The sequence below is a fragment of the Eptesicus fuscus genome, chromosome 20 (genome assembly GCF_027574615.1).
Source record: "Eptesicus fuscus isolate TK198812 chromosome 20, DD_ASM_mEF_20220401, whole genome shotgun sequence".
NCBI lineage: Eukaryota > Metazoa > Chordata > Mammalia > Chiroptera > Vespertilionidae > Eptesicus > Eptesicus fuscus.
This window is the reverse complement of record NC_072492.1, coordinates 7558031-7575202: the sequence shown is the minus strand read 5'-3', so window position 1 is coordinate 7575202 and position 17172 is coordinate 7558031. Positions and strand designations below refer to the sequence as shown.

Here is a 17172-nt window from a genome sequence, read left to right as displayed (position 1 = left end):
AGGGGCGTGGGTAAAGGGTAAGAGATCAACCAAAGGACTTGTATGCATGCATATGAGCATAACCAATGGACATAGTCAGTAGGGTGGTGAGGGCATGTGCTGGGGGTGGGAACAGCTGGCAAGAGGTCAGTGGGGGAAAAAGGAGACTTTTGTAATACTTTAAACAATAAAGAATTTAAATAAAAATAAAAGAAAGAAAGAACGAAGATACCGCTAGGCCTCCAATCCTTTTATTATTATTAATTTTATTTATTTATTTATTTATTTATTTATTTATTTATTTATTTATTTATTTATTTTTAGGCCTCTAACCCTTGGTGGAGTATTATTCGCCATTGGTTGACCTGGGATCCCCTTCCTTTTTCTAGAGCCCTGGTGAGAAGGTCCTGGGCAGCTTGACATCTCTTTGTAGCAAAAGGAACCTGATCCTTGAAGAAGGGAGCGTCTCCCACCACAATTTTGTCATCATCCCACTCAGACAACATCCCCCCACTTGCCACAAAACGTTGATATTCATGGAGCTGGCAAGACCGAGGAAAGGGGCCCTCCGTGCTCCTTCCCAGGTGTGGGGGTGTCTTAAGTAAGAAGAGATCCAGAGGATGGCTTGAATGCTCTGAGTAAGAGAAAAGAGAGGGGGAAAATTGCCAGCGAACTATTCTATGTCCTGTTCTGTTGCAGAAGGGCCATGAAATGAACCTGAGTTATGCCTTCTCTATAGCTTTGCAGGGAAGGGCCTAATTCTGACTGGCAGGTCCCTCCTGTCACTCCATGTCACCGTTTAAGAGCTATAAAGCTCCCATTCACATGCAGGTGATTACTTACCTTGGGTCTGAGGTCAGAAGCCATATCTGCAATCAATAAAACAAACAACGAAGAAAAAAACCACTTCAATTTTCTCAAATCTCCCAAGATTTAAAAAGGAACAAAAAGTTACTGTTGTGTTTGCTGACTGGAGTGATTATATGGTTCAATCATTTTGATTTACAATTGCATCTTTGTCCTTGTGGAAAGAACTCTGCAGCTGAGCCACGGGAGATGGAAATGGATTAACCTTCCGACATGGGGATATAGGACGTGCTCTAGGGAGCAGGCCTCCATCCGGGGTTAATGCAAAGTCTCCAGTCCCCATGAATACACAAAATTAAAGAGCATTCATTTTTTCTGCTTTCTTTTTCTTTTCTTTTGATCTGCCATGAAAAGGGAATTATCGGCACGCCCAAGCCTCCGTTTTATATTTCTCCTTATGTATTTTGCATCATAAAGCAGTTGAATCTGCTTAACGTGTTCTAAGAGCTCTGAAGTAATCTTCGGTTGTTGTGTGAAATAGACTGCAGAAAAGTGAGAAACAAGAGGTCATTCTGGGTGTAATTTATGGGCCCTATTGCAAATACAGTGGCTTTTTACTTTCCAGAAATAAATAGATCTGAGTGTTCTCTTTGCATGTGAAAGGGCCATAACACTAAGCCAGTGATTCTCAAACCTGGGGGAGCATCCGACTCACCCAGAGAGCCTGTTAAAACAGGCTGCAGGGCCCCACCTCCAGAATTCCTGATTCCATAGGTCTGGAGTGGGCCCGAGACTCTGCATTTCTAACTAGTTCCCAGGCGAGGCTGATGGTGCTGGGCTGGTGGCTACATCAGAACCACCACATTCTAGGGAACCGAACGTACATAAAAAAACCATTCCTCTCTCTCCAGCTGATCCGAGCAACGGACAGATTCCTGGGTGCTGATATTCCCATCACTGCCTCCAACCTGCATATAAATGTGGAGGCTGGATGGCGAACCCAGCTCATCTGGACCATTGAGCCTCTTGCTGTCCCACTTCAGCTTGTTCAAACTGGGTTGTGGACATAAATGAAGACCAATCAACTGAGAACAAGGGACAGCTCTTTATTCAGAGCTTGCTCTCGCAAGGGAGTCAGCCATGTCATTTGCATTTTGGCTGAGACCACAGGCGGGAGGGGCAGTGGTAGAGCTGTACAGTGGAAGGACAAGAGGCCTGGCTCCGTCCTGGTGGAGGTTGTTGGCTGGGGCAGGTGTAGGCGGGCTGACTAGAAGGGGGCGTCCGTCTGATCCATCAGGGGTGAGCATTTGACTTCCTCTGGCTGGTCCTAAGTTGGAAACAGAGACAAAGACTAAGAAATTTGTCAGTTATCAATCATCTTGGCCATTCTGGGTCAGTTGTTACACAGGTTATGGTTTGTCTTTTGGATCGTTACTTAGACAGCTGTCTGACTTCCTGTATGTCTGACTGACAGCAGGCTGGCCTCCTGAGCTGTTTAGTGGAGGTACTAGGTTGATTTCCTGGGCAGGTGGCTACTAGTGTAGATCAGAGTCCTACTTTTATATATGGTCAGGCCACTGCCCATATATTCACTCCCTCAGGATACACAGTAGACACTCGCTTTTTATTGCTTCCTAAATTCTTGTTATACTCCACAATGGCCAATTTCAATTAAACAATGACATATTCATTAAGGGCCTACTATGTGCAAGGTATTATGTTAGGCACATGAATTTTTATGAGACACAGCACTAATGTCAGTGAGAAGCAGCCTGAGTCACTTGGGCATCAAGGAGAAAGACTGGTGACAGTGTGTGTTCCTTAGAACCTTCCACCACACTGACAGTAGGTTTCTTTCCTTCCCCGGGTCTGGGAGCTTGGTCCCAGCTAAGAGCTTAGCTTTGCACCTTCGCATCAGGAGTCGGCATTCTTCCCTGCTCTGCAGGATCAGATCCCCAGGGCTGTGTCCCAAGTCCCTCGACTCCCAATAAGCCTGGTGCTTCTCCGCTGCAGGTGGATGATCTGAAAGCCAAGCTGGCCACGCAGGAAGTGGAGCTGAAGCAGAAGAATGAAGATGCAGACAAGCTGATTCAGGAGGTGGGCGTAGAGACCGACAAGGTGAGCCGAGAGAAAGCCATGGCGGACGAGGAGGAGCAGAAGGTGGCCCTCATTATGCTGGAGGTGCAGCAGAAGCAGAAGGACTGTGAAGAAGACCTGGCCAAAGCAGAGCCTGCACTCACAGCAGCCCAGGAAGCTCTCAACACCCTCAACAAGGTAGGATGTCTGTGGTGCCTGCCCACCCTCAGGGCAGCAGATTCCTCCCCTTTCCCAGAGGCAACCTGATACCCTGGTGATCCAAACAGATACAAGGGCAACATTAGGAGAGCTTAGGGTGGACTCCAGCTGTCACTAGCTCATTCATTAAGCAAACAAACATTTATTTAAATGGACTATGTCAATCCCCAGAAGCTACCAATAAAACCCCAGAGATGTGAGTCTTAGAACCAATCAGGGCAGAAGGGGTCAACCTGTGCAGGGCCCAGGGATGAGAACTGACTTGCCTGGAGTCACAAACCTCAATATTGGAGCCAGACTTTATAATCCAAGTCCAGAGATCTTCTGGCCATACATTTACCCATTATGTACTATCGGATACAAAAGCCTTTTAAGGTCCTATGGAAATGTTTATGATGTGAGAGTAAAACAAGGTGTTGTCTCCAAAATATTCTTAAAAATCTACAAAATCAAAATTAGCAAGCATTCAATTGTCAACAACATGTAACTATGTGTCAACTAAATTTAACTCATATTCATAACCATTCGGTGGAACAGGCATGACTCTTGAGCTGCATTCATAAGGCAACTTTATTTTGGTTCCCTTTCAATTTACTCCATGTGTTGGGGGAACATGTGGCTAGCTCCTTCCTTTTATTGTTTTTCACATTTCAGCTTCTTGCGCACTGGGATAACCATGGCTGAGGGGCCAAGGGAGCGAAGAGAGAAAAGTGCAGACGGGCTCACGTCTTCAGGAGTTGGCATCACAGAGGAAATGACACTTTCTCTGTTGAGATGTCTTCCCCCTGAAGGTTGCTTTCTTCTCTTTCTCCTGAGAGTCTAGCAATTCACTTGGCCCTTCACATGGACTGCGTGGTCAGGGTCTAAGACAACCTATGCCAGGTGTGCTGTGCACACATCTTGGTCCATGGGAGACATCTGTGCCTCCCTTCTCTAAACGTGCTCTGCGGGTGTTGCCCATCCATGCAGCATACTGTCCCTAGTTCCACTGTTGGGAGGCTAGCCAGTATTGTCCCACTCTTGATTTCAGGGCTATACCTTAGACTCCAGACCGCTGTGTTGCTCAAACTATGGGGGAAACATTTAAGCTTTCTGATTGGTCTCCTTAAAGCCCCTCCCTCTAAATTTGATGTGAAAGGAAGGGGCAGATGCCCCACATCTTCCCTTCAAGGCAGATGAGTGGGACTCCCCAACAGTTCTCACTAAAAGACCTCCCTTATTCTCCAAAATTCTGGCTCCTTTGTACCCTCAATGTAAGTGAAGGGTTAAGGAGGAGCAGAAGGGCAGGTCTTTTGAAACCTTCTTTTATTAGTTCTGCATGGCTTCACCTCACTTTGGAAGGTAGTATCTTTTGTCCTAGGGCCTCAGCAAATCTGAGACTAAATGAGGTATATTGTAAAATCCTGTTGTTGTGTATAGTTATATATAAATTGTATTTAATGGGAGAGATGAGTGCATTTTAATATTTTTATGATGTGGGTTGGACTCCCTAAAAGTAAGGGCACGTAGGGCTTATAAAGGCCTTAAGTTGGCCTCTACCCTAATTAATAGAAAACACAGAGTTTCTCCTCTGGGAACTTTGGGTATCATTGGGTAGGCCAGGACCTGGAGGTGTAACCCAATTATGCTACCAATTCTCAGCTGGAACCTTATAATACAGCCAGGCCAGGCTTCTCTCTGACCTCTCACAGTGGCATCCATATCCATCTCTCGGTCTTTGGTTAGACTGTAGTACCCTTCCCAACCCCAGAATTTAGGATTTCCTCTTCTTTTGCCTCATTCTGAATCCTACTCATATTTCAAAATCAAACATATTTGGTTTTTAGAGCACAGAAGATGCACTGCTTTGTTAATACACCCTCTTGCCGTGTCCACTAGTCACATCATAAGGTCTTCTGACACAGGCATAAGTTCTAAGATGAGCTGCGTTTAAATATTGGCTGGTCTCTTTACTGTGTGTGGCTCTGGGAGTGATTTTATCTTCTCTGAGCCTTCATTTCCTTTATTAAGTGGAGGTAATAGTAATATAGTTCCCATTAGGTGTTATAAGGATTAAATGAGACAATATATGAAAAGTAACTAACAGATGTCAGCCACTCAGTAAATGTTGATGATGTCATTATAACAAGTGTTATCATTTCTGTTTCCATGAAACTGGAAAAAATGTGAACGCCCATAAATACTTTTGGTTAAGTTGTTGGATGGTTAGTTAGTTAGTTGATTGATTATTGGTGGAAAAATAAACATGAGTGCCTACTATGTGCCAGGCCATATCATAGGTACTTTTCTTCTAATTAGCTGTGTAGCCTGGCACAAGTCACTGAAGTTCTTGATCCCTCTGTTTCTATTCTTTATTACCTGGAAAGGGGCAAATAGGAATTAATGGGCTCTTATCTCACATTCCCATCCAATTTATTAGCAAATTCTATCAATTCTACCTTCAAAATATATCCAGAATTCAAATGGTCTGTTCTACTGCTACCACTACGGTCCAAGCCACCATGGTCTCTTCCCCGGACTACGGCAATAGCCTCTCCGTTGGCCTCCTGCTTACACCTCCGCTACAGTGACGCCTTTGCCCATTACAGCACTCTGAGTGATCTTTCAGAAACAGCAGTTTGACCATGTCATCCCTCTATTCAGAATCTTCCATTGGCTTCCCATGATACTCAGGATAAAATCCAAAGTTGTCACCAGGCCTACTCGCCCTATGTGATTTTGCCAGGTCCACCTCTTCTACTACATCAGTTACTCCTCTTCCTCTTGTCACTCTTCTCCACCCACATGAACCTCTGGCTGTGTCTCAAACACTCCCAGCACAAACGCACCCAGGGCCTTTGAACAAGAAATTGGCAGTATGGAATGCTCTTCTCCCAGGTATCCCCATGGTTCCCTCCTCTTCTTCTTTCAGCTGTTTGCCTAAAAGTTACCTTATCAGAAAAAAAATAATAAAAGTATTTATTAATTTCAGAAAACATTTAAGACATACAGGAAGAAAATATAACCCAAGGTAAACAATATTAATCACCATTATCAAGTACATAATGAATGTTCTTCAACTAAAAGTCATTATGTAACAACTAGAGGCCCGGTGTACGAAATCTGTGCACTCGGGGGTAGGGGAGGTCCCTCAGCCTGGCCTGCACCCTCTCACAGCCTGGGAGCCCTTTGGGGATGTCCAACTGATGGCTTAGGCTCACTTCCCTGTGGGCCTAAGCCAGCAGTCGGACATCCTTAGTGCTGCCTTGGAGGCAGGAGAGGCTCTCACCACCACTGCTGCACTTACCAGCTGTGAGCCTGGCTTCTAGCTGAGCGGCGCTCCACCTGTGGAAGCTCACTGACCACCAGGGCACAGCTCCTCCATTGAGCATCTGCCCCCTGGTGGTCCGTGCATGTCATAGTGACCAGTCATTCCGCCGTTTGGTCGATTAGCATATTAGCCTTTTATTATATAGGATAGTGGGGGAAGGACAATTAGAAGGGAAAAGAAGGCGGTAAAAATAGCTAAATATTCACACTTTATAGGAAGTCGCTTGATATCATTTAAATCGAGAAAACATAGCAGCATAAGCATGTTATTTATGGATAAGGAGTGAGATGCAGAATTAATGCTGGGAGAAACTGTGAGTGGTGGCTTTGGGGGAGCTGGAGTTGGAGTGCAGTGGGCCTGTGCTTTAAGCCTTGTAGCTTTCTTAGAGTTTGTACATTCTGTGCATGTATTACATTAACGGAAATGAAACTTTTTCATTCTCAATGGCTTGAGAGCACAGAGGAGGGCACAGCTGACTGCCTGGCAGGTAGAATGAGGCAAGAGAAAACGCTTCATGACCACAGGATGTGCATTTTACTGGAAAAGACCGTCCAGGAGAGGAGTCACGTTTGCAAAGACATGGCTGCAGGAACGGGTGAGGTGTGTCTGAGCCAGGGTCACAGTGGGCTCCTTGGAAGTTGATGTGGAGATGAGTCCCTCCAGGTGGATTGGGACCATTAGCAGCCCCATTTATCGCTAAGAAGTGGACCTGTGGACTGGTGTTTACATCCACAGGTTACAGCTCACTGATGGGTCTCAAACAGCATTTTTTAAATTCAGATACAATTGACATATGATATTACATTAGTTTTAGTTGTACAAACTAAATTCAATGTTTGTATATATTGCAAAATAATGACTGCAATAAGTCTAGCTAGCCCATCCACCACACATAGTTACAGTGTGTGTGGTGGGTGGGGGGGGGGGGTTTGGAGGTTTTGTTGGATAAGAATTTTTTAAGATCTGCTCTCTTAGCAACTTTAAAAATACAACTTAGTATTGTTAACTATAATCATCATGCTGTACATTCTGCCCCAGGACTTTTTAATCTTATAACCTTTTGACCCTTCACCCATTTCACCCACTGCTGAAGTGGGATAGATGGGACTGGACCACATGTAATAAGGGAAGTATTGCTTCATAAACTCGAGGGTCCCTCAGGTACCCTCAAGCCCTCTGCATTCATAGGACTCTGGTATTTAAGAACCACTCCCCTGTTTTCTCATCATTTTCCAAGTTAACAATGAATCTTTCGTTAATATAAAGAAAACCTGCAAATCAGAGCTTGGTAGTGAGTCTCTGCACATTTTCAGTTTCTGCTTTGGCAGTTTTATTTCACTTTTATGGCTAAACTGAAATAAATCCAATAAAACTTTTCCTGCCTAGTTAAGGAACAGCTCTGCTTACAATTTCATGGCTCTTTTTTCACCCTACAAAGTTATTTGGGATTTTTTATTTATTTCCCTTGTATTTCTTACAGTGAGCTTATTTTTTGTTATATAAATAATATATAATGTCATTTGTGTTGTTAAAAATAATTCAAATGGCATAAAATATAAAATCACCCTCTTTTTTACTCTCCTAAGAGAGAAGTTCTGCTCTGTGTATTTATATTTGTACAAATGCACACAAAAAGTATATCATATTTTAAATATAAATGTACAGGGTGGGGCAAAAGTAGGTTTATAGTTGTTCATATGGAAAATAATACTATCTATAATAATAAAAGTGTAATATGCTAATTAGACCAGACAGCCGAACAACCTCCCAGTCATCATTCCGGATAGCCTTCCAGATGAAGCCACTGTGGCGGGGGCAGAGGCAGAGGTGGTTAGGGGCAATCAGGCATGCAGGAGAGCAGTTAGGGGCATCAGGCAGGCAGGCAGAGTGGTTAGGGGTGATCAGGCAGGCAGGCAGAGCGGTTAGGGGAAATTAGGCAGGCAGGCGAGTGGTTAGGGGCAATTAGGCAGGCAGGCAGAGTGGTTAGGGGTGATCAGGCAGGCAGGCAGGCAAGCGGTTAGGAGCCAACGGTCCCGGATTGCAAGAGGGATGTCCGAGGGGTCCCGGATTGTGAGACAGTGCAGGCCGAGCTGAGAGACCCGCCCCCCCATGCATGAATTTTGTGCACCGGGCCTCTAGTAGTTAATAAATAATAATACAAGAATAAACTCTGTATTTCTTGTACTCATAACTATAAGTCTATTTCTGCCCCTCCTTATAATGTCAACTTACTTTTCCTCATGAAATAAGACTATTTCATGCCAGTACATGCATTGAAACTTCACTTAATGCTTCATACTGCCTCATGGTATAATTGTACTGTATTAATTTAGCTATTGTTGAGTGATTAATTAGGTTCTTTTTCCTCAATACAAATATCCTTGTGCATACATCTTTATTGCATATGTGCAAATATTTCTCTGGGCAAAAGAAAAGTACTCTTATTTGCTAGAACCTGGCAGCTGAATAAATGCCTCCTCCACCCTCGAAGATATTCACACTCTAATCTCTGGAGCCTGAGAATTTTAATTCATGTGGCAAAGATGACTTCATTGGTGTGATTAAATTAAGGATCTTGAGATGAGGAGATTGTCCTGGATTATCCAGCTGGGCCCTAATGCATCCTAAGGGTCCCTAGAAGAGGAAGACAAGGTCAATGGCAGTTTCCCTTCCTCCTTTCCAATTTGGATGCCTTTTATTTTTTCTTCTTGTCTGATCACTGTGACTGAGACTTGCAGTACTATGTAGAATAAGAGTGATGAAAGCAGACATCCCTGTCTTGTTCCTGTTCTTAAGGGAAATGGTTTTAGTTTTTGCTAATTGAGTATAATGTTGGCTGTAGGTTTGTCATATATAGACTTTATTATGTTGAAGTATGTATGATACCTCTATTCCCTCTTTGCTGAGAGTTTTTATCAAAAATGGGTGTTGGGCTTGGCTAGTGTGGCTCAGTGGTTGAGCATTGACCAATGAACCAGGATGTCACAGTTCGATTCCCAGTCAGGGCATATGCCTGGGTTGCAGGCTTGATCCCCAGTGGGGTCCTGCAGAAGGCAGCCGATCAATGATTCTCTCTCATCATTGATGTTTCTATCTCTCTCTCCCTCTCCCTTCTGAAATCAATAAAAATATATTTTTAAATGGGTGCTGGATTTTTTCAAATGCTTTTTCTGCATCTATTGATATGATCATATGATTTTTATCTTTCAGTTTGTTTATGTGATGTATCATGTTTATTGATTTGCAAATATTATATCAGCCTTGCATTCCTGGGATAAATCCCACTTGGCATGGTGAATAATCTTTTTAATATATTGCTGATCCAATTTGCTAATATTTTGTTGAGGATTTTGGCATCCATGTTCATCAAGGATACTGGCCTGTAATTTTCTTTCTTTGTAGTGTCTTTATCTGGTTTTGTAATTAGGATACTACTGGCCTCATAAGAAGAGCTTGGCCCTGGCCGGTTTGTCTCAGTGGATAGAGCATCGGCCTGCAGACTAAAGGGTCCCAGGTTCGATTCTGGCCAAGGGCACATGCCCAAATTGCAGGCTTGATCCCCCCCCAGTAGGGGGCATGCAGGAGGCAGCCAATCAATGATTCTCTCTCATCATTGATGTCTCTATCTCTCTAACTCTCTTCCTTCCTCTCTGAAATATATATATATATATATATATATCAATTTGTGTTCTAACATGTGTTCTAATACACACACACACAAACACATGAAGAGCTTGGAAGTCTTTCTTCCTCTTGAATTTTTTGAAATAGTTTGAGGAGGATAGGTGTTAGTTCTTTTTTGATTGTTTGATAAAACTCCCCTGTGAAGCCATCCAGTCCAGGACTTTCGTTTGCTGGGAGTTTTTATTATTATTATTATTATTGCTTCAGTTTCATTAGTTGTTATTGCTATATTCAGAATTTCTGATTCTTCCTGAGTTAGTTCTGGAAGATTGTTTTTTTCTAGGAATTTGTCCATTTCACTCAGGTTGTCCAATTTGTCAGCATATAGTTGTTTATAATATTTTTTTACAATCTTTCAGATTTCTGTGGTATCAGTTGTTACTTCACCTCTTTCATTTCTGAATTTATTTACTTGAGTCCTCTCTCTTTGTTTCTTTTTGAGTCTAGCTAAAGGTTCCTCAATCTGGTTTATCTTTTCAAAGAACCAGCTCTTGGTTTCACTGATCTTTTGTATTTTCTTTTTTCAGCCTCTGTTATTTACTTCCTCTCTGATCTCTGTTCTCTCTGGGCTTTTCTTGTTGTTCTCTTTCTAATTCTTTTACTAGTAGTTGTAGAGTTAGATACTTTACTAGATATTTTTCTTGGTTTTTGAGACAGCCTATATCACTATGAACTTCCCTCTCAAACTGCTTTCAATATGTCCCATAGATTTGGGGTTGTTGTGTGGGTTCATTTTCATTTGTTTTCAGGAAGTTTTTAATTTATTCCTTGATCTTGGTAACCCATTCATTGTTTAATAACATGCTATTTAGCTTCCTTGTGTTTGAATGTTTTTGAGTGTTTTTATTGTAGTTGATTTCTAGTTCCATCTCTTTGTAATCCAAGAAGATGCTTGATATGATTTCAATATTCTTGAACTTGTAGAGACTCAGTTTGTGTTCTAACATGTGCACTTGAGAAGAATGTATACTCTGCAGCTTTGGGATGAAATGTTTGTAAATGTCAATTATTGTCCAGGTTCTTTGTCCATTTTTTTGTAAGATTTTTTTCTTTTTTCTTATTGATTTACTCTTCTTCATTATAATTTTTACTACTAAACCCATGGTGTATATGTTGTAAATATTTTCTCCCTATCATTTGACTTTTTACTTAATATCAAGTAATATAAAACCCAAACTTTATAATCATGCCCAGTCAGCATAGCTCAACCTATGAATGAGGAGTCACGGTTCGATTCCTGGTCAGGCCATATGCCTGGTTGCGGGCTTGATCCCCAGTGTTGGGTATGTAGGAAGCAGCTGGTTAGTGATTCTCTCTCATTATTGATGTTTCTGTCTCTCTCTCCCTCTCCTTTCCTCTCTGAAATCAATAAGGATATTTAAAAATAATAATAATAATAAAGCCCAGATTTTATAATCAAATAATTTTGGAAATTCTAGGGTTACAGATTCAGACTTCTTTCCTCTAGGACTTGTTAAGGCCTTTATTATGTGATAAGCTGGATACTAAAAGTGATAGAGAAAAATAAAACCTCAAATTAATCTAACTCATGATCAGTGGTGTAAGACATCTATATAAAATACCAGTAAATCAAATTACCATGCTCCTAAATGATATTTTGTATGTAAGACTATTCATATAACAGTAATATACTACCAACTAAGTGTTCTGTATATAAGACTATTCATATAGTGACAATATGCCACCAACTAAGAAGTTCTTTCTATATAAGACTAGTCATATAACCATACCCAACCATAGATCAAAGAAAAAAAGCTCTACAGGCAATTTGAGAGATGTCAAAGTGGTACTTAAGACAATTGAACATCCATTCTTTATTAAAACTTTTAGGAAAGTAGGAATGAATGGATAGTTGGACATTTTGCTAAAGATGGCAATCAATCCCAGTCCAAGAGCACACTACCCCATCTAATGGTAGAGCAGTGGAAGCATTCCCCGTAACACAGAAAAAGCACAATCACCACCACCCCAATAAAGCATCCAGGAATTTCTAGCCAATGCAATAATAAATGAAAAGTAGACATGTTACAAAATACAAGGCAACTGTATTAGTATTCATAGATGTCATAAAAATATAATAAGACAAATAAAAGGGAAGTGCTAAGCGCCCATTATAAAACAATTTACAAAACTTAATAGCTTTCCCAATATCAGCAGTAGCCAGTTAGAAAACATAATATTTTCAAAATAACAACCAAAACATAAGGTACAAATAAGCATAAATTTGTTGAAAGTGTGTGAAGAAAACTACACATCTTGTTGAAAGATATAGAATAATATATGAATAGACAAATAAATATACGGTGTATATACCAAGTTTGTGAATGGGGAGATTCAATGTTTCTAAGAGTATAGCTATTCCTCAAATAATTTAAAAGTTAAATGTAAGTCTAATTTAACTCCATTTGATTTTTGGTTTATTTATTTCTAATGTCATTAAAAGTTTATGTCCTTTAACCAGCTATTAAAGATTTAATAACCTAAATGTCCAACAATATGGAGTTGGCTAACTAAATTATGGTTCATCTAAGTGAGATAAAACCCTGTATGGTTTATTGAAATTCATGTTTTACAAAAATAATAACATGAAAAAGTTTAAGATATAATTTTCAGTGAAAATCAGTTTCAAAAATATTACAAATAGAGATTGATATGTGTATATATGTGTGCATACGCCCCAGCTTCACCCAGCCCAACATTAGTTACCAGCCCAGGGTAACTGCTGTCTCTTAGATTTCTTCAATCTACAGTTTTATAAAAGTTCTTTCACTTAGCTCTCTTGTAATAGAGTAACTAAAAAGTAAAAGACAAACAGCCCAATAAAAATGTAAGCAAAGGTATTCATAAGCATTGGGTTGCAGGGGGGGGGGGGGGGCGGGGGGCGGGGGGGAGGGCAGGATGTAAGCAATGGCACAATACCAAGTAATTCATATAACAGGAAATTCAAATAGTTTAAAAACATAAAAAAGTTTAGCATCACTAATAAATATATATATGCACATATATACACATATATGAATTAAACCAATGTCATACCATTTTCAGCTTATCAAATTGATTTTTTTAATTAAATAATGTTACCAGACATTGAAGAGGATGGGATAAACTTTCTCAAATACTGACGAGTGAAATTAGAATTTCTGGGAAATAATCTGATACTATATACAAAGAACACTGAATGTTCAAATAATATAACATTTTATATATAAATGGACCCATCCAGTCCACCTCTAGGAATATTATCATAAAGAACAAATCTAAGATTTTCAGAGATTTCTATAGAAGTCCAGCAAAGCATTATCTATATGGTGTTTGTGGAAATGACCTAGATTTCCAGTAACTCAGTATGTTTTATATAAAACTAGTAGCCCATTTGCAGGAAGAATCCTGCAAGCGGCCACTGCCACCCACCCCGCCCCGCTCTGCCCTGCTCTGCCCCGCCCCGCCTCGCCCCACCCCAGCTTTCCTTCTGGCAGCCAACTTGCTTTCCACTTTTCCTCCCTCTTCCTTCTAAGTTGTCTTCAGTCTTCACTCCTCTCTCCCTCAGCATATGCAAATTAACCGCCATCTTTGTTGGGTAATTTGCATACTCGCCCTGATTGGCTGGTGGGCGTGGCTTGGGTGTAGCGAAGGTGTGGTCAATTTGCATATTACTATTTTATTAGGTAGGATGTGGTTCATCCATCTGATGGGATACCAACTTGAAACATTCTGTTTGAGAGGAACAAGTAATGACTTTCATGTTTCTTTTTTAAATGATCAGTAACTTCTGTCTCTACTGTCTCCAAAATATATTCCAGATCCAGTCACTTCCCAGCATGTCCACTTCAAATACCCTCGGTCTCCTGCCTGGGCAACTACCCAGCCCCTTAACTTGTCCTTTTCACCCACTCCCTCCACAGTAAGCCTGCACCACAAGCTCTCAAAGCAAAACTGGATCCTTTCACTCCCTGCCTAGAACCCTCCAGTGGCTTCCCACTGAAATTAGAATGAAATCGAACTCCTCCCCACCACTCTGGACCCCCTGTGTCTGGCCCTGACTGCCTCTCCTCCCTCATCTCCACCAATCTCTTGACTTCCACCCTCTACAGAATGGCCAAGCTTGTGCTATTCTGGCCTCTTCGCTTGCAAATTCATCCCCTGGGAACAGTGCCCTGCAGACCTCCTCAGAGCTGCCCCCTTCCCATCATTTACATCCCAACTGAAATTCCAGGTTCCTAAAGTGACCTTCCCAGACCTCCCTTCCTAGCTAAAGTGGTATCATCTCTCCTCAAAAATCCTCTAGCCCGTTAGCCATGTGTTGTTGTTTTCAAAGCACATATTACCTCCAAAATATCCACGGTTGGCCTCTTTGTTGCTTATCTGTTCACCCGTGGAAGCAGAAGGACCACCTTTTTTGTTTACTATTGTATCCCCCTTTGCTTAAGAATGACTGTGCACACTTATTCACTCAGCAGAAATGCACTGACTGCCCTCTCTGCCAGGCACTGTTCTGGTGCACATGGTGCACCCTTGCCTCTACGAAGCTTCTGTGTTAACACAGGTGAGGGGGAGAGACAGGAAGCACAGTGAAAAGGTAGTTATCCAGTGTATTAGAACATGACAAATGCTGTGGGGAAAAGAAACAGATGCAGAGAGCAGAGTAAGGAGGAGCGCAGGGACAGCTAGGGAGGGGTGGTAGTAGATTGCGGAGTTAAAGAAGGTGATCAGTGTGGGCCTCCTTGTGAAGGAGACGTTTGAGTGAAAACCTGGGGGTTCCATCAGGCACGTACTGGGAAGGGCAGTCAAGGCCAAGGCAGCAGCTAGACCAAGAGCCCCAAGGCAGGAGTGGAGTGGAGAGGGTGGTGTGGGCCTGATGCTTGCTCACTCAGAACCAGGTCTGCCTTCTTCTGAGGAAGGATTTTCCATCCTTGTGTCCCTGTTGGTGGTACTGAATCGCCTGCCCAGTGGGTGATTGGCCACAGGACCCCCGCCTAACTAAACAAGATCATTCCCAAGACCTTGTAATTTTGATTTAGGCTGAAGAGAGCGTCTTCTTTCCCTGCCAGCATCCAGCACACGTGTTGTGTGCCAGTTCCTACTCTGGCACTGTGGCTGTAGTGGTTAATGGGAAATGGGATTCCTGTCCTCTTGAAGAAGAGGAATATAATAATTCAACAGAGAAAAGTGGCAACTTTCCAATTGCGCTGAGTTCTGTGAAGATCTTCAGGTGCTCAGATAGGAAATGACGAGGAAGGGGAAGTTGGTGTTGAGCTCTGAGTGCGGGGCTTTTGAAATGAGATCTTGATGATGAGAAGGGATCAGCCATGCAAATGGCATAGAAAGATGCATTCCAGGCAGAGGTCCTGAGGTGGGAATGAGCTTGGCAATCCATATGCTGGGAGGAAGCGGCTGTGGCCAGAGCTTAGGGAGAGATGGAGGAGGTGATCCGCATTGAAGGCAGAGAGGGAGGTCATGTGCCTTACAATGCAACTAAGCTGGTTGGCAGAAAGGAAACTCATGCAGGGAGAGATGCAGAAACAAGAAAAGATCTGAGAGTCCCACAAACAATCAAAGTATAGTTCCACTCATCCTTAAGGTCAGCTCCCAGCCCATCCTGTCCAAATACAGGAGCCAGAAAGCCCCCTGGCACCTCAGCTGGGATTCCTGTCACTGAAACCAGAACAGTTGTGATCATCCTATCTAATAAAGAGGGATATGTTAATTGACTGCCACACCCTCAACGATGGCAGCACCCACAGCCACAAGATGGCAGCACCCAATCCCCTCAGCCCCGCTGGGGCGGCAAGTGCGCAGCACGGCCAGGCCAACCCCCAGGCATGCAGCATGACCGGGCCCACCCCCAGGTGGGTCCGGTCTTTCCATGCGCCTGCCTCTGGAGTCCCTCAGCCCCTCAGCTGCCCAGGGCCAGCCCGAGGTGCAGGCAAGCCTCAGATGGAGGCTGCCCAGCCACCCAGGGCCACCCGAGGCTCAGGTAACCAGGGCCGGCTGAGGCTTGCACTGCCAGCAGTGACAGCAGCAGAGGTGTGATGGGGCATCGCTGGGTTGCCTCCTGCCCTTGAGGGCTTCCGGACTATGAGAGGGGGCAGGCCTGGCTGAGGGACCACCCCCTCCAGTACATGAATTTTCATGCACCAGGCCTCTAGTATATCTGTAGTTTATAGGTATATCTGAATATAAAAAATACTGGAAGGAATTACATTGAAATATTAGCAATATGTATCTGGGTTACAGAATTCAATATCATCTTTATACATTTTTATATTTCCTTAATTCAGTACATTGAACATAATCTAAAGTGTTTGAAAATTGTGGATTTTCTTTCTGATTGGATTTTCTCGCTTGGCCCTCTTTCATCCAGGGGAGGCCACTATGACGGTATGCCAGCACACCTCTATGCCTGGGCTGTCCTTTATTCCTGCCCCTGACAAGTTCATGACCAAATGTGAAAACAGTTGCAAAAACAAATAGAACGTCTTTCTAGGTATTTCCACTAGGCTAGGAAAAAAATCCCCCTCGCTTGTAGATTCCCAGACCCAGGAGCACCCCAAATTAACGTGGCACAAGGATCTAATCTCTGAATTATGATTTCCCCACTTGCAAAATCACTGATGGTCAGAAGGAACCTTACTAGTAAGTCCACTTCATGCGCAATTATGGCACAATTTCACTTACCGATTAATGGGCACCCCTGCTCCCAGTGAGCAGATGAAAACACTGAGGCCTGGGGAGTTTAAGTGACTTGCCAAGGTCAACACTTTCAGACATTCATTCTACAGCAAATGAAAGCTGGAGCAAAGGACAAGCCCAGGTGTAGGCAGAGGCAGCAACTGCACGGGCCACAAGCTTTCTGTCTGAATTATCTTGGCAGAAAATGCCGCTTTGCTATCAGGACAGGCCAGTGTAGTCAGAACAAGCTCATGGAACAAAGCAGTTTAATTAAAGAAAAAAAATTAGTTGGGTTACAGAGCTGTTCTCTTCACTCCAGGATGGAAATTAATTTATAATAACCTTATCTTTTATTCATGGCAAGCTGCATATTTCAGGGTATGTTGGCATCCTGTTTTTCAGTGGAA

At 42.7% G+C, this 17172-nt stretch overlaps 1 protein-coding gene across 1 annotated transcript in view; it reads left to right on the top strand.

The window, feature by feature from the left end:
- DNAH9 (dynein axonemal heavy chain 9) overlaps positions 1 to 17172 on the top strand; it is a 333701-nt gene that overhangs the window by 236477 nt on the left and 80052 nt on the right. Inside the window, exon 49 of the mRNA XM_054709112.1 lies at positions 2800 to 3060. Coding sequence (XP_054565087.1) covers positions 2800 to 3060 — 261 coding nt within the window. The remainder of the gene's footprint in view (positions 1 to 2799; positions 3061 to 17172) is intronic.